General features: G+C 50.0%; 2 protein-coding genes across 4 annotated transcripts in view; one reads left to right on the top strand and one right to left on the bottom strand.

Annotated features, from left to right (window-relative positions):
- The window catches only part of LOC111161541 (peptidase D), a 109,405-nt gene extending 105,508 nt beyond the window's left edge, over positions 1-3,897 (top strand). For all 3 annotated transcript variants that reach the window (XM_022525275.1, XM_022525273.1, XM_022525272.1), the window contains 2 exons: positions 2,546-2,737; positions 3,377-3,897. In XM_022525275.1, coding sequence (XP_022380983.1) covers positions 2,546-2,737; positions 3,377-3,514 — 330 coding nt within the window. In that variant the 3' untranslated portion in view covers positions 3,515-3,897. The remainder of the gene's footprint in view (positions 1-2,545; positions 2,738-3,376) is intronic.
- A 5,402-nt stretch (positions 3,898-9,299) lies between these two features.
- LOC111161542 (CCAAT/enhancer binding protein gamma) lies at positions 9,300-16,653 on the bottom strand. Its single transcript, XM_022525276.1, has 2 exons — positions 16,498-16,653; positions 9,300-10,325 (listed from the first exon to the last, which is right to left on the bottom strand). The coding sequence occupies exon 2, from the start codon at positions 10,227-10,229 to the stop codon at positions 9,789-9,791; it is 441 nt and encodes a 146-aa protein (XP_022380984.1). The 5' UTR covers positions 10,230-10,325; positions 16,498-16,653; the 3' UTR covers positions 9,300-9,788.
- Positions 16,654-17,649: the final 996 nt, after the last annotated feature.

The raw sequence follows: 17,649 nt of genomic DNA, 5'->3' as shown, positions 1-17,649 counted from the left end.
CCAGCATGCTGCCTCTGGTGGCCCCCGCCTCGGGGCCTGGTGGCAGATATGTGTGCTCTGCCTGGTGAGCCCCGGGCTATGCACAGGGTGGGGAGCCCCTGCCCTACGGGGTGGTAGATCTTTGGTTCCCACAGAGCAGTGGGAACCCCAGAGCGGGGTCTTCGGGATGCCGCAGCCATCGTGTCCTGCCTCTTGCTTCACACAGGCCAGGGCGGTGAGGCGCTGCCACGAGGCGGCTGATCCAGGTCCCTCTTGGGACAAGCAGAGCCCAGCGCCGCTCACAGGCTGGCAGCAACCCCAGCACAGCACAGCCCCGTGGCCTCCTGGTCTGCAGGCCCCCCAGGCCCCCTTAGCAGGGGAGGGAGGCTTCTGTGGGCATTTCCAGACAAGGCTTTCCCCTCCCCTTCCTACCCACGGATTCTTGAAAGGACCACCCAGAGGGTGCTTTCAGCCAGCCTTGGGGAGGCCCTGCCCGGCAGGTGGCTGCAGCCTTTCCGGGCCCCGGGTGGGTGGGGGTGAGCCCGGCCCTGCCTCCTGGCCCCGAGCCCAAGGTGCAGGGGGCTGATTATGCAATCGGTGCACGCCCTGGGGCCCACCAGCCGGTTAGCCAAGACTAGGCCGGGCCTGTTGGCTGCAGGGTATTTTGAAAGCACGAAGGATGATTTTGGGGGGGGGAAATTGCTCAAGAGAAGCATTATTATTCAATTATTTTTTCCTCAAGTGTAAACAGTTAAATTTGGAGAAACAAAATCAGTTTTAATTTCCTAATTTCTATCCATCACATTGTGTACAGGGAGCCAAGAGCAGGGCCTTCCAGACATTGTTAACTGAGATTCGTTATTCATTAGTCGCCAGAGCGCTTTTTTCCACCAGAGTAAATTGGCAGCAAACTGTTTTCTCTTTTCCAGTAAGCGGCCCTTTGTGCTCGCAGAGTCTATTCTTCTGACAGATAAACACTGTAGAAAAAATATGGCTTTTCCTATAAAAGTCATTTGTTTTATTTCAGGCCTTCAGACACATCTGGGTCTCCTCCGCCCTGTAAAGGCAGGGGCCCCGTCCGGCCCGCTGCCCTGGCGGAAGCTGGTGTGGACGGGCCACGGGCAGGCGTCCCCCACTGCCGCCAGGGCTTACGGCCTGGAGCTGGAGGGAAGGAAGCTCGGCCTCTCCCCTTGGGGGGGCTGCTCTCCACAGCGCAGCCCCCGACACTTTGCCAGGGCCTGCTCGGGTGGCCTCCGTGGCAGGAGACTCCTGGGAGCTAATGCTCTGAAGGGATAAGGGTTGGTGGGCTGTGGCAGGGGCCCCTCCTTCTCTCCCCTCACCCACAATTGGAGGGCTGGTCCTGAAATTTCCAGAGGACTTGTTTCTGCCCAAGCCTGAGCAGACCGCCCTCCCCTGGGCACGCCCACAGAGGCTAAGGGGGAGCAGGGAGACCTGAGCCTACTGGTTTGCTGCCTCTGCTGGGCCCCTGGCTCTGACGACCTTGGGATGGAAGGAAAGGGACAGGCACAGACTTGAGATGGCCGAAGGCCGCTAGCCAGCCCCACAGCATCTCCCCTCTGAGCCCAGGGATGCATCCCCAGTCCTCCGGCCTCGCCCCTGTGGGCAGAAAGTGTCACGGGGTCGGGTGCTACTCCACACAGGCATCTGTGCCCAAAGCAGGAGGCATCAGGGGTCACGGTGCCTTGGTGTCCCCTCCTCTTCTCCATCCCAGCCCAGCTCACGCCAGGTCAGGGTGGTTGTGCACGAGTTCCCCTGTGTGTCCCGCCATCCCCACCCTCACGGAATCCCGGTCACAGGCTTCCCTGCTGTGCCCAGCAGCGGAGGCCGAGCCAGCCTGTTTCTGGTTACCTTACATGAACCGCTAATTGAAGTCTGATGTTCTTGGCCCCCAAACAGTCAGAAATGACAGCTCTGTCTCCAGCAGCTGGGCTTCCAGGGGGGAGCTGTGAGTGGGGCAGGGCAGGCTCCCAGCCCGACCAGGAAGGCTACTAGCTGCCCACTAGCTCAGGGGCCTGGGCGGGGGGCCGGGTCGGAGCCTCGTTGGAGCCTCAGCCCCGGGGCCACGCACACGGGCTCCGCATGCATCCGTGCATGTCCACAACCACTGGCGCTGGCAGGCCGGCCCTGGGGACAGCACCTGTCCCTCCTCCTGGAAGGCCCCACGGAAAACCTGGGTCTCATCCTGGGGGAGTGGGACCCAGCATGGGAAGTGTTGAAGCTTCCTTAAGAGCTTTTTGGTTCTGCCATCTGTCTAGCGGGGACGGGGCCTGGGGGAGGCCAGCGGGCTAGGGCAGCTCGCTCCAGGTCTGTGCACGTGGGGGTCCGTGGGGCTTCGTAGTCATGCTGGGGGTAATAAGGGGGCAGGAACCGGCCAAGCCCAGGGGTATCTGCGAGAGGGGAGGGTCTCCACAGCCCCTGGGGCCAGCGCCAGCGCTCCTGGATGCAGGGAGGGCTCACCCGGCGGGCCTGTGGCCATCCGACTGCCGCCGCGGCACTCAGCCCTCCCTCCACGCTTTGATGCTCTGAGCCCTTCCTCTCCCCGCAGGGTGTGGAGCGCATCGATGAGCCCGGCCTGCGGAGCCTGCGCACCACACGACACCTGGAGCCCGGCATGGTGCTCACTGTGGAGCCGGGCATTTACTTCATCGACCACCTCCTGGACGAGGCCCTGGCCGACCCGGCCCGCGCCTGCTTCTTCAACCGCGAGGTCCTGCAGCGCTTCCGGGGATTCGGCGGGGTGAGTGCCCACAGGCCCCGCGTCCCGTCTCCCAGGACACCCGCACGCGCACGCTACGGCGCGTCACCCCATCGTCTTGAGACAAGAGCCCTGGTGGGAGGGCGGACACTTCACTTCCCCTCTTGAGAAGGATCCGGCTTGTGCCTTCCCGTGGTCGGTCAACAAGACAGATGCAGATTCTACAAACCCTCCCCCCGCCCACGCCGGGGCCGCCCACCGGGCAAACAGATGGCCCCGGGGGAGGAGCCTGCTTCTCACCGGCCTCCCGCAGAGGCCTGGAGGCCAGCCCCTTTTATCCCGGGCAGGACAGGCCGCTCTTCAGAAGGGACGCCTCTAACCAGCGGCTGGTCTGACCCTCTAATCTAGTGTGTGAGGCCAGAGCTCAGAAGGAATGAGAGTGTCTGTTGTTCTTTTTTTTTTTTTCCAGAGTTTTTCTTTTTAGATGGCGTCTGAGTAGGGGCAGGGTCGGTCAGAGGCAGGGAGAGAATCTCAAGCAGACTTCCTGTTGAGCGTGGAGCCCGACATAGGGCTCGATCCCAGGGCCCATGAGATCATGACCTGAGCCGACACCCAAGAGTCAGGCACTCAACCCACTGAGCCCCCCAAGCGCCCGCATGAATGTCTGTCATTGTGACGCAGGTCCGGATCGAGGAGGATGTCGTGGTGACCGCCAGCGGCATGGAACTGCTGACCTGTGTGCCCCGCACGGTGGAGGAGATTGAAGCGTGCATGGCAGGCAGGGACAAGGCCTTCACTCCCTTCTCTGGCCCCAAGTAGAACCAGCTGGGAGTGCCCAGTGGGACCAGGGACCCAGCCTGCCACCTGTCTTCACAACGGGCAGCTTCCTGCCTGGCCCTCGAGCGGCAAGAGAGGGGTGCTCAGAAATCCCATGGCTGCATCCGAGTTTGAGCGTGCTGTTTCCTTGGAGGAATGGGACTCTTTCTTAACCCTCTGCAAGATCACACCTGAACCTGCTATTACTTTGCTTGAATGACGGTGGCTTAAAGTGCTAATGGAAAAGAATTCTGCTCTTTAGCAGCAACTAAGATGTGTCTTGCTGTCATTTGTATTCTTCTGCTCAGGGAAGATCCATTTCCAGTGTTTTCTCTCAAAAATCAAATGCACAGAGTAGAATCTGCAATAAAAACTTTCCAAAAATGGTCCTTTGTACACAACTTCCTCTCTGTTCTTTCTCGCCCGGCAGCAGAGCCTGGCATGCGCGGACCTAGAAGCTGCTGGGACTCAGGGCTGGCGCTACCCTACACGGTGAACCTGTGGAGGAAGAAGCCTTTTCCACGTGGCTACTGCCAGAAAGCTTGATTTTGGAAGGGGGCAGAATTTTTTGTGGCACTTAAGGCACAGTTCTGTAAAACCTGAGACTTGCAGGAATGTCTTGTCCTTGGTGCCCTTTCCATGAGGACATGCTAGCAAAGCTGGCATCCACCCAAACAATACGGCCACCTAGGGCAGCTCCGTGGCAGAGGTGAGCCTTCTCGTATCTTCCATGTTTGCTGAGACCTTTTGTCTTCCCTAAGTGTAACCCCATGGACCAAACTCCACTCAGGCAGGGAGCGTTCTGGGGCCAGCTAAGCTCGGTCCCGGCCTATGGCATAATGCCTATCCTCACCTCTGCTGGCCCAGTCCCCCGTCCCACGGCCCTGCCCAGACCGGAAGCTGGGAAGCTCTGTGCCAAACCGCTCCGAGCCTGTCTCTCCACAGCGCTCTCATCCAGGAGTTTCTGAGCCAAGGTGAAGGGACACCAGAGATGAAACCCTGACAGGTTACGGTAAACTCTGTAGCCCAAACTAGGCCTTTTGAGATGTCACGGAAGCGTTGAGTACAAACCAATTTCTTCCTGTGGCTCTAACACAAAAGTGCTTGCAAAGTGACCACATTAAAATGAGACCACCTCGGTTCCAAATCGCCATTTATCTCGTCGGCTTCTCAGACTGATCACAGCCACGTGTTTAGGTTTCCTACAGTGCACAGGCAGTCCCTAAGTTATCTGTGACCTTGAGCGGTTGGCAGTGGCAGTCTGGGGTGTCAGGAGTCTCCATTCACCAAGGCTTCTCTGCCCCAGCTGCACCTGTGGGGGACACGTTCTGCCATCCGGGGTTTCACCTGCCCTCACCCCCCAGAGAAACCCGGTTAAAGCGAGGCCGGCACGCTAAAGGGACAGTTTTGTTTGTCGGAAGAAACAGAGTCAGCTGCGTCACATCTTTCCCCTTCCTTTCCTTCAGACACCTCATACCAAAACTGCCTGTTTCACATACGTTTTCTGTGACTGCCAAGCAAGAAGGTCAAACGAGTAAGGGGCAATTCCCAGTAACTACATGTTCTTTGTTGCAGAGGGATGCTGGGAGCATAGGTCTGACTGGTCTTGCCGGGGTCAGGGAGTCAGGAACCCCTCCGGTGGTGCGGGGCGCAGGTGGCCGGCAGAGCCCACTCTATCCTGTGTTCTGCACCCAACTCCTCACACCTCCATTTCTGTACGCAGAAATGCATACAGCTTCAGAAACACCTCAGAGACCCTTCCAGAAAGCCGAACAGCACTCAAAAAGCCTTCTGAAACCCTGGATCTGCATATTCATTCACTCAATAACTAAGCATCTCCTCTGGGCCAGCGTAATTTAAACCCACCGCGCCCCTGCTCTCTGAGCCTGTGGGTTCCCGAGAGGCTTCGCCTTGAACAAGCACAAATCTCTTCACAGAAAAGTGCCATGAAGGAAAGTAACAGGGCTGGCCTTGTCTTGAAAGTCAGGGGGCTGGGCTGCGACAGGAAAAGCGAGACTAGATGAGGCATCATGACGTGAGCTGTTCGAAGGCAGCCTGGAAAGAGCCTGGAAGAGCCCTGCGGCCAAAGCAAAGTAATAGGGGACAGAGGACAGAAGGAAAGCAAGTCCACAGATCAAGGGAGCCACGTCACAAGGAGACTGGGTTTCCCTCTGGGTACAGTGGGGAACGAAAGAAGGTTCCAGAGAGCAGGCAGTGGTCCAAGGAGACCAAGTCTGGGCAAGAAGAGATGATGGTTCTGTGCGGTGGGGGAGGGAGGGGACACACATTTCGGGAGTAGAAGGGAAAGGTGGCGGAGCGGGAAGGCCTGGCCAGATGCCCCTTGGCTTCCAAGCCCAGTTCTGCATCCCGGGCCCTCCAGGCACCACTGCAGAGCTTCCAGGCCTAGAGCTGCGGGAGGAGTGTGTGGGGCAGTAGGAGATGACCCGGGGCTGGCGGTCTCCTCTGAGTACACACACGGTGCCCACGGGCTCTAGATACTCGCTGGCAGTGACCAAGCAGGTCCGAAAGTGCTTTTGCTAAAATAAGAGCTGTCACCTTCACAAACCATCTCTACAGAAAATTTCCCAAGACAAACTGTTTATGGGCTTCCAAATTACACCTACTTTGTAAAAACAAAATAGGACATACTACCCACAGAAATAATTACTGCACTATAATTGCCATTTAGATCCAGTAGGTAGAAACCTATTTCCCAAGACACGAAAATGGCTGAAGGATCACAGAAGAGTCTCTAAATGACATCTTCCCTTGAAACACTCAAATCAGCATGGATTCAGTATTGACTCGTTCATTTGTAGACACTCTACAGCACCACGTAAATGAAGACGAGGTACAACGCTATAAATTGTGCTGCTAGGGGAAAGGCCTTACTTCGACATTGCCATCTACTTCAAAGCCTCAAGAACTCATTTCTCCTGCCACTGTGTGAACGCAGACCACACACCGAGACACGAGGCATCCGAGCAGGCGTGCCAAGCCACTGCCTTCTCTACCCTAGCCCAGGCTTCCGGGCTAGAGACCACCAGACAAAGAACAGCCCTGAAGAGGCACTCTATATTCGGAGGAAATGATGTTCCTATCCAATCAGGGAAATCTAGGCTTGGACAAAAGCACCTCTTGCTCCCTGCCCACCCCCCCACACCCCCCTCCACCCGTCAGTGACCTTCACCCCTGCCCTGGGCTGGGAGCAGGAAAGACGGCTGAGCCTGCCTGCTCTTCAGAGCTCCTGGACATCTGGACTACTTCCTCAGTGTATATGAACAGAAAGAAACCCACAAGAAAATACAGTCATTATTCCAAAGTTTTTTTTATTTCAAATTCATTGAAAGAAATAAAATTATTTTTAAAAAAATAGAGTAATCTCACAAACTGAGGAAGGCCAGGAACACAAAGAACAAGGTAAAGGACTTTTACCTGAGAGGCAACTCTAACAGCTATAGAATGGACTTTCTCCTCCCTATCTTCTGTCACACAAAACATTGCTTCCTATTCTAAGGCATCGAAAAGCACTCTGAGTGCCAACTGGGCTTTTCAGGTACAAAGTTTCAAGCCCTCTAATGGGGACTGAGAAACATCAAAAGCTGATTTAATACCAAATATTAAACTGCACGTACTACTTTTTTATGTAAATTTCAGGATTTCACACTGGTGACCTAAATTTCAAACACCTGGTCATAAAAAATCGCTATCTTACTACGTCTTGGTAAGAAGGTCCAAAGTATCCCAGCTCGCATTCCAGTCACCGCAAGGGGCCAGTCAGCGGAAGAGCTGCTCTGATCTCACCACCTGCTGCCAGTACCACCCAGAAAGCACCCATCTCGGATGACGCAGATGCAGTTAGACATTTACACTAAAGCCTAATTCCTAAATCACTAGACCTGCCAGCAAAGGCAGATCAAATCCTAAAGGTTCACATGTAACCTACAGAAGTTACAAAAGTCATCTTATAATTCCCAAAGCTCTAAATCTACCCATTCCCCATACTTGGTTTCCCTCAATTTGATACTGAGAAATCTATCAAACTGCAAATTTTCATTCCCAAACACTTAAGACAATGGTTAACATTTTTGTTCTATGCACACATGATGGCTTGTGTTCAAGTTCTGGTTTGCATAGGTAACAGAAAAGCTTGAATCAATTTTTCCTAAAGTTTCAATCTGTTCGGATTTGAAATATCAAGTGCACACCACCGATGATTTCCCTAAAGCTCCTCTTCCAAGATAGTTAAGTCAATTCATATAACTGGTAACCATAAATTCCACAGGGACATCAATTTCTTTTTTTTTTTTTTTTTAGTAAACAAGAGGTAACAATGTCTGTTAATACCTTCACAGGTACTTAAAGATTCAAGTGACCTAACTGCACCTCTACTTAGGTTAATTATATAACATCAGTCGGCTATTAAAGATTCAGTAGGATTCTGTGGGTTACCTCCTAGTCAAAACATCTATCGACTGAGAAGCAGACTGATACTCCAGCCAGAGTAAACTGGTGTTGGACCCTAACAGAAACCTCAGTCCTGTCTTCTGGCCCTCCGAGGAGCTAACCCGCCCAGGACAGTGGCTCTCATTAACGACACTGGGTTCCAGTCACATGTGGAAGAGGCTCATGGCCTTAATAATGGCTTTACTGAGTTGCAGGTCACAATGGTATTTCCGCTGGCCCAGAAGAGCAAAGACAGCAATCTTGCACCAACCCAAGGGGACAACTTCTAGGTCCTAGTAAGAAACAATATGGCCAAAAATGAAGTGACCATGTCCAAATAAGATACCTGGTAACACAAACTTTTTAATCAGATGTGACTCTTGTCTCTTGTCACCAGCCCAGACACATACACACAGTAATACACAAAAGTCAACAAATCTGAGCTAGGATTGTGCTTTAAAAAAAAAAAAAAAGAAAAAGAAAAGAAAAGAAAGAAATCGACAAGGACAATCAAAACCACCAACACTGACATAAACCAGACCCGCGCAATCCCCGACTTTAGCGACGGCCATTTTTTAGTCTCAACAAAAATGTCAATATCCTGAGATTTACCAGTATTTTCTTTCTAAAATAATTTATGGGACACAAAAGCATACAAATGAACAAACAGAAGCAGTGGTACAAAAAGTCTACAAGAGCCCACTAACTAGAAAAAGAAACATCACAAAAACAATATAAAAAGATGTATTTAAGTGAAATAAATTAAAGGTTAAACCTTACACTTCAAGTTTTCTTAGACTACTATTTGGGAGACAGCATAGAGTTGATGACATATTTTTCTAATAATCACTTTGTTAGGATCAAATGCCAAATGATCCTTCACAAGAAATTTATGCCTTTAAAAATCATGGCTCCATTTCAGATATTTAGACACAGGAGAAACTACCTAAATCCCAATCTGTAAACTGTTAAGGCATTTGTTTACTAATTTGACTGTCAAAATGGTATTTTAAAAATATTTACTTATTTGACCACCATCTACAGAAACAAAAATTGTGATATACAACTCTTGGGGGTTTTTTCTTGTTAGAAAACAAAATAATGCCAATCCAATAACCCAAAGTATCCCAAAAGGATAATTTTAATATGCTTTACTGTTATTTTTAGGAAATCTATTTGCCTAATTATTTGTATTTTTAAGCCAACTGGCAGAAGCAACGGAATTTACTTAACCTGGCACCAATACTCAAAAAAAAATTTACACTTGTTGGGGGAAAAGAGTACTAATTAGGCTAAAACAAGGTTTATGTTATACATAAAATCACTCCAAATTACAAAGTGATTGATTTCTATAGCCCTAAGGATTTTTAATACATAATTTAGAAAAACAAATCACAATACAATCAACATAGATGGCATTCAACTTTCCTTAGTCTAATTAATCATCTCCAATAAAACCAAGACCCTTCTGCAGGACCTGCCAGTTCCCCCATTCCTTTTATCAACCTACAAAAGAAGCATTTCTTGGGAAGTGAGGATTTATTAAGAACATCAAGGTCCAGGGGTGTGTTTTTTTTTTTTTCTTTACCATATACCTTAAAAATGTGTTTTATCCACACAAAAAAATCCCTATCATTTCAAACTAGATATTCAAATTACATGGCTAACATTTTTAAGCTAATCAACCCTTCAGTGCTGATCCTGGAAAACAACCTTCAGTGGATCTTTGAATAATGGAACGAGACCGTGTTCGGCCATTGATATGAATGGTGTAGGCAGTCACACCTTTAACGTTCAAGCCACGAGTCGTGAAGTTTTGAAGAGGTGAGGTCTACTGGCCTGCATTATCGGAAGCTGTTGTATTTTCAGTGCTAGTGGGTTGCACGTTATCTGCAAGGTTGTGTGCGTGCTCAAGAAACAAATCTTTCAGTACGCTTAATTCCTTAGTCAGCAATTTAATTTTTGCTTCCAACCGTTCATTCTCTTCTTTGAGCTGATTCACTCTCTGCAGTGTATCCTGGGCTTTCTGCTTGCTTTTCAACCGGCTCTTTTTCACAGCCATGTTGTTCCTCTCTCTGCGCTGACGATACTCATCGCTGTTGCGATCCATGGGCGAACTCTTTTTGCTTTGCTTGCTTGGAGGCACGGCTTTGCCTCCTCCCCCCGGGCCAGCAGGCACCAGCTGAGGAACCTGCTGTAAGCCGCTGGCATGAGCCTGAGTATGAATAACACTTATTCCCGGAGAACTGTTCTGCTGGGCTATCTTGCTCATTTGGGCTCTCTCTCTTGCGGACACAGAACAGGCAGAAATGAGAGCAAAGTGATCAATGGTTTCCACACTAAGCTGCCAAGAAATCTTCACATGTACCTAGTTAAAAAATAAATTGCATTAAAATGTTTGAAGTGACAAGATCAAATGAGATTAAACTTGCATGTACCTAACAGCAGGCCAACATTAATTGATTATGCTGAGAAAAGTATACAGAAACTGCCAACTGTTCCAATGTTTCAGAAGTCTAAATCATTTAATTTAGAAAGGTAAGTTAGTACAGGAGCACCATAAGGCCAAATTCAGCCCACCTGAATCCCTGAGGGTACTGCCCATCTGTGATTATCATCAAAAATGGAAGGAAAAACAAAAGAATATCACTAATTAGGTAGCACAGACGAATAGCACTTGGCAATCTGCCAGAGAGAAATTTGAGATGTTTAGGTAAAACACGGAAAACCTGAGTTCAATTAGGATAGAAGAGACACCTGCAAAGAAAGGGGGACAAAGTTTCAATTGTTGGCTCACGTCAAAACAGAATCCTAGGCACCGTGCCTGATCTCCACAACTTGTCAGGATGACTGTATGCTCCTGACACCAGTATGCAGAGACTGAGTCACCAAGGACTTGACTTTTCTCCCGGAGTACATCTTTATGGAGAATTACGAAAAGACATTTTTTGCTGGGGGAGGGGTAAGAGGGGGCTTGGTTTTTTTGTTTCGTTTTTAATGACCTCACAGATCGTAGTTTACACTAATTTCCGAAGTTAGCTTCTTGGTTCAGAGATCCAGAAGCTCTGGGACCTCCAGTGTGCTGCGCCATCCCACCATGCTGCTTCTAACTGTGGGTTTTTTTTTCCCCCTTCTTGACATAATTTATAAACACATCTCAACACGGGCAACCTGCAACCACAGGGAAAGAAACAAAAGCCCTAATGATGCACCCCAAGAAGAGCAAGTATGGGACTGAAGCCCGGCAGAGAGCCTGAGCCGGCACCCACTGAACTCGGCAGACACAGCGGAGGGAACACCAACTCTCCAGTGTTCCTGTGCAGCTGCTCCTAGGAATGAAGCCACAGTTTCAGAGACTAGTCATACTTGGATCACCATCAATCCAACTAAGTCACTACAACTGCCTCAAGATGTGTCAAAAGCAGACCTATTATGAGCCCATACGCGATCACGAGGCCACTTCAAGACAAACTGACTCAGCAGATGAGCCCTGTCCACCAAGAAATCAGGACTCTTGGAAATTCAGAACTACCCTGCTCTCTTTTCACAAAACTGCTAAACCTATATCAATGGAAAAAACCTGGAGCCGGAATTATGAAATGCCTCAATGAGTACATCTCACAGTTCTTAGGAAAAGCTCAGTTAGTAAACACCAGTAGCTTCACCCAAACCTTTAGCCAGGCGTTTCTTGTATAAACACTCTTCACTGGTCTGCTTTTAAAAATCTTTCCTTTTAAAGTCCATATTATCATTATTTTCAATTGTTTTCAAAGCCATGCATGCAGCCCTGAGTTAGTGGGTCACCTGTTCGCACTCCAAACTAAGGCAAAAGAGAAAGCTTCCTTCCAAACCACAGATGGATATCTACTCCAAGTCTATCTTCAATAATGGACATTTCACAATTTTCCTGGATAATTTATGATGTTGCCTATTTTTCCTTCCAGTTGAACAGTGGCAATTCAGTATTAATCTGGGCCACCTTACCACTGTTAGTGGCCATCTACATTATTGCTTATTTATTTGGTGTAAAGTGAGCATAAGAATTTTAGGTGACTTTAAAACTTTTTTAATACTTCTCCTGGGATTGTCTCAACTATCATGATCATGGTCATCTTATTTAACTTTTTTATTTTTCATACACCAATTATGTTTTTAATCTTTAAAGCTAATCTCTACAGACAGCTCACAGATAACAATGATCCAAAAAACAAAGAGCAGGAACCAGGTCAATTTTTGTCTTGGCTCTGGCTCCCCCAGTTTTGCTCTGGACCTATCATTCCCCTCTTTGGGCCTCAATTTCCCCAACTGCAAGTGAGGGACAGAGAATGTTAAGATGTCTTCTGACTCTGAAAATATACCACGAACTTCAGTCACTATAAAAGAGCCCTTATGCCCTGCTTTTTATTCCCAAGTCACTAAAAGCTTTTACTACAGGCACCAAATTCAGTGATATTCATGCCCGTTTTTGTACCCAAACATACGGGAATGGGGAAGAGCTATTTTACCTCAGCCTGACTCCTCTCGCTAGGGTACTAGGCTGAACATAGCAGGCGTGAGGGGCAGAGGGGGGCTTTGAAAATGTGCCCTTTGCTTGAAAAACAAAGAGTAACTATCAAATTGGTAATAATATAAGCAAGGAAACTTGGAAACAATAAAAAGAACTCAAAAGTGATTTTTTTTAAGTTCCTCAACCAAAGCCAACAAAGTTTTAAGTGAAAAATATCCATTAAGGAAAGCAAACCAAGTAAAGGGGATCAAAGGGCCAAGTGGTCCAAGAAAGTTAACTCCAGATTATCAATTCTGTTTTTACACAAGCCAGATAGCCTCCTTCAAAGTTACACATTTCAGTTTCCACTATCACTTGTGCTTTTGTTCCTTCCACAAACATTTACTGAGCAACTACAATGGGGAAAAAAATGAGTTTATTTCAAATCTGGATATTCAATCATAAACAAAAGTCTGGCTCCTATGTGGACAAACACTATTCCAAAGTTCATTCTACAGGAAGTCGGGTGGTGCCTCGTCTCTTAGCATGTGAATCATTCAAGCAGGGAGCAGGAGACAAACTGAAGAGCAGTAGTTCTCAAAGTGTGGTCCCTGGACCAGCAGCAGCAGCATTTGGGAACTTGTCAGAAACGCAGATTCTCAGGCTGCCCCCCCTACCCCCACATAAGAATGCAGAGCTCTAGGAATAGGGCTGAGCAATCTTGTTTTAAAGGGCCCTCCAAATGATTCCGCTGACACTGAGGTCTGAGAGCCAATGCTGCAGATTAACAATGGATCTTTAGAAAGACGGTCTGACTGGGCAAATTTTTTTAAAATTCAGATTTCTTCATTCAAGTAGTCTTCATTCAAATCAGTAACACACTGAAAACTCAGAAAGGTTAGAATGAGTAAAACAAATTTCTCTCAAGTTTCATTTGGGAAAGCAAAGTTGTCAAGACTTTTCCTAATCCTCCTGTCATTTCTTTTTTGATGTTATGGACAACCAGATATTCCTCCCCATGCTCCCCAAAATAAATTCTCAACTCAAACTTCCTCATGAGCATCTATACTCCAAAATATTCACAGATGTTTCTCCCTTACTCCCAATCTGTACAATCATCGGTATCTGACAATTCTACCCATCCACCTCCCAAAAGAACTTCCAAGCACCATCCCTCTCTGTCCTAACACCACAGAATTACCTCAGGCTGACATCATCTCCCAGGGGCACTCGTCCCCTCTGGTTTAGCAGTGCACCCTCCAACCATGGTCTCCAGAGCAACTGAGCACTCAAACCTGCTCCGGGGTCCAGCATCAAATTGAAGGTATTCACTCCCAGCCCAGCCCTTGCTCCTTATGCTTCTTCACACCGCGATAATACCGAACCACTACCGATCCCCTAAATGGTCACGCTTTCTTTTTTTCTTTGTGTGGCTGTCCAATCTGTTCCCCTAGTTTCTCTGTCAGTGCCAGCTCTATAGTGTGGCTCCCTGCAGACCAAGCTAGAGGCAGGACTCTGTCTTCATATCCATATGCCCAGCACCTAGTGCAGGGCTAGCCACAGAGTGGTGGTGCTGGAGAAATATTTGTCCAATACTGGCTCAGAAGCGAAGAGAAAACATTTATTTTTATAAATGTCCTATATAAAAATGAGATTCTCTAGCACTGAAATCTCTTAAAACAACCACAATTAAATCAAGAGTGTTAGTAAGATAGTAGCCTTCCTACCCTAAGTTCTTGGTCTTTCTTAAAGGTGGACAGGAAAATAAGAATACAAGTCCACTTGCTACTTCGAGTGCCCAGTCTACACAATGAACATTTCTTGTCTGGTCTTTGCTTCATCTAAGAACCTTTATTTTCTATTTAGCCAGTTATGTGTTCCAATGAATAACCTCAAGTTCTGAGGTACATGTTGCCAAGGTCTGACAACTCTGTACTTTACATGATGTCAAGGTAAGCAAAGTCAATACATACCCAAATGAGCAGGATTTCTATTTAGCTGCCGCTGCTTGCTTTATGACCCAACACGGGGCTCCATGAAGGAGGGTACATCCCTTTGGGGAGTACATGAATGGTCCACTGGAGTATGGAGAAAATGTACGTTCACTTGTCTTTTTTTTTTTTTTTTTTTAGCAGTGGTAAAGTGGTTTTTTTTTGTTTTTTTTTTTTTGATTTATTTGACAGACAGAGATCACAAGTAGGCAGAGAGGCAGGCAGAGAGAGAGGGGGAAGCAGGCTCCCTGATGAGCAGAGAGCCCGATGCGGGGCTCGATCCCAGGACCCTGGGATCATGACCCGAGCCGAAAGCAGAGGCTTTAACCCACTGAGCCACCCAGGCGCCCCTCATTTGTCTTTTTTAACATCATCTTTTTAATCTACTTTTGGTAGGATTTACAACATACAAAAAAACAGTACACACATTGTTTATAAATATACCTCTAACAGGAAATCTTACTCAAATAAAAAAATTTTTTAACCCATAGGGCTGGAAAGCCAGAAAGGTAGGAGACCAAAGAACCTACAAGAACCCCATGGAAACACTCGCTCCCAAGAATATACAACAGACCAGGAATTGCAGCTACCCACATTTACCATGGGTCAGGTGAGGCAATCCTAGACCAAAAGACCAAATTCAATCCCCTGAGGTCCTATTTGTCTTTACCAGGGACTCACCAGGTGCTGTTTAAATCCCTACAGGTGAAACCACCTCCAAAATTAGACAACTGCTGACAGTCATGATGTGCTCTGGAGAATTTAACGGATACTTTGAAAAAAATGAATCCGTGTTTCCTCCTGTTTTTCAGGCAGGTATTAAAAACGACTGAATCAGACAAGTGCACCCACCAGAAGCAGGAATCAAGAAATCGAAAAATTCTTCAGCTCACTGGCATCCTGTAATTACTGAGCCTTATTTATAGTAAGCTTTTTCAGAAACAGAGAATCCACTTTAAGAACAAGTGGTAATCGCTGACCAGATTTTTAAACTTTTCAGTATCAAGATGCAGAATTCCTTAGCAGAGCGAGCCCTTACAGCATTTTCTTTCCAAAATTTATCGGGGAGTCGCGTTATCCTATCCGAATTGAAGGGCAAACTCTTCACATAAGGATTCGCTGAGTATAGGCTCGGGGAGAAAACTACCAAATTTTGTGTAACCCACTCACCTGAAAACCCTTCTGAAACCGACTCGTTTTAAGGTGCCTGATCACAACACAAGGCCAACGGAACGATTAAACCTTCCGAAGGATAAAAACATACAAGCTCCCGCGGGAGGACAGAAGACCCTTCCCCCTCAATCATCCTCTTCACCTGGACACCTCTGCTAGCTGTTTTCTCGCCTGTGTTCGCTGCGACCGGCTAACGAAGCGCTCCGCTTCTGGCCCGTCTCTTTCTTAGTCCACCGGCCGCACATTCGTCTAACCTCGTAGGGCAGTGAAGTGCAGGATATTCGCATTACAGCTCCTCAAGCGAGCGCGGGATTAGTTCTGGAAAGTCACGGACTTCACCATGAACTGCTCTCCTTGCCCACTTGAACGCTCTACGAACTTCGGAACCCAAGGGTCGCCTCCCCGCACCGAGCGGTCTTGGTTGGAGGGGCGGGCAAGACCCGATGTGGCACTACAGTGAGGGACGGTCTACCTCCCGCTGCTCTGGGGAACACCCCGTATCCCCGGAGGCCAATAACGCGCCTGGCCTGTCACCACTGCCCGTTTCTCCAACAGACGCCGGGTTCCGGAGAGGGCACACCTCGTCCCCCGCCCCGCCCCACCCCGTCCCGTCGCGGGCCGGCGGCGAGGGGCTCCCGGGGCGGAGCGCGGGGGTCGGCGGGTGGCGCCGCGGTGTTGGGCCGCGGCCAGGGATGAGCTCAGCGGCCCCGCCGGGTGTTGCCGGCAGGTTGCATCAGACGCCACTCGGGGCCGCGCGGGGCCTTCCCGGCCAGCCGGCCGCCTCAGGCCCGGCCGGGTCTCCTCGAGCCCGGCCGGCACCTAGGCGAGCGGCCGGCTCCGCCGCGGCCTCCTCCTCCTTCCCTCAGCCCGCCCGCCCGCGGCCTCCTTACCTGCGCCTCCAGCCCGCCCGCCCCCAGGCGGCCTCCACTCCGAGAGGCCCCGCGCGGCGCGGCCCGACGGACCCAGGCCTCGCAGCCCGCGAGTCACCGAGGAGGAGCGACGGTTACGAAACCGGCAGCCTCCGCCCGTTCCGCCGCCGCCGCCGCCACCGGCTTCCCCTCCTCGCCGGGGCCGCGCGCGCCGCCGCCGCTGCTGCCACGACCAATTGGAGCGCCGGCCTGCGGGCGACGCTCCCGCCCCTCGCGACGGGCGGCGCCGCCAGCCAATCGCGAGCGGCCTGGCTGCGGGAGGCGGGCACGTGGCGGAGGCTTTGGCCGCGGCGCGGCAAGGCGCGGCGGGGCAGACGGGTGTGGCGGGAGTTGGCGGCCGCTCCTGGCGCCGCCCGCATCCTCCGCGGTTCGCGCGGGGCGGCAGACACAGGCTGTGGGCGACCCGCGACGAGAAGGGCCCGGTGAGAGCTGGAGGCGTTGGGGAGCTGAGGCCTTGCGAAGGTAGCACCTGTCTTTGGGAGGCCCAACTTCCTGCGGTGGTTTTTTGAATCTCCGAAGTCCGTCTGGGTTTTGCCGCGTCCTCGGGGAGGCCCCCTGGGTGTCCCTCGCAGCGACCGTCCCCCAGAGCGGCCCACAAGACGCGCCTCCCGGGACTGCGGGGCACCCGGCGGAGCCTGGAGGGAAGTGAAGGGCCTCAGGGCCGCGAAGGGGGCCGCAGGCTTGCCGGAAAACAAGTGGAGCCACATTTTCCCAGCGTCGGCTTAGGATTGATGTCACATTGGTGAACGCTGCAAACTGGTTCATTGCCACCGGGAAACGAATTGGATTTGCGCGACCGATTCCCGTGTGGTATCTTCCAGGTGAACAGACTGAGAGACGGGACCTCAAGAAAAACAAACAAAAAACAACAACAACAACAAAAAACGCGTGGCAGTCCAGTTTTATGTGTCCAATGACACTTAGCAGGAGGATCTGAAAGCGTCTAAAACCAGGAAGCAGCGCGCTGGGTGGAGGACAGAGCCAGCGCGATAGGTTTGATTGCTTCCTCTTTGGCAATTCTTATCGTCCAAAAAATAGTCTTTGAAAGAGGAAACATTTCTTCATCGTCCAGGCCGTTGGCACCGGTTCTCCGCATTAAGATTGTTTCGAGGA

Source organism: Enhydra lutris, unplaced genomic scaffold (assembly GCF_002288905.1).
Source record: "Enhydra lutris kenyoni isolate GAN:26980312 unplaced genomic scaffold, ASM228890v2 scaffoldscaffold85, whole genome shotgun sequence".
In the NCBI taxonomy this organism is placed as follows: Eukaryota; Metazoa; Chordata; class Mammalia; order Carnivora; family Mustelidae; genus Enhydra; species Enhydra lutris.
This window is presented reverse-complemented; position numbering and strand designations above follow the sequence as displayed.

Excerpts from the sequence above, each read along its gene's own strand:
- LOC111161542 (XM_022525276.1), bottom strand. The coding sequence starts at position 10,229 with ATGAGCAAGATAGCCCAGCAGAACAGTTCTCCGGGAATAAGTGTTATT.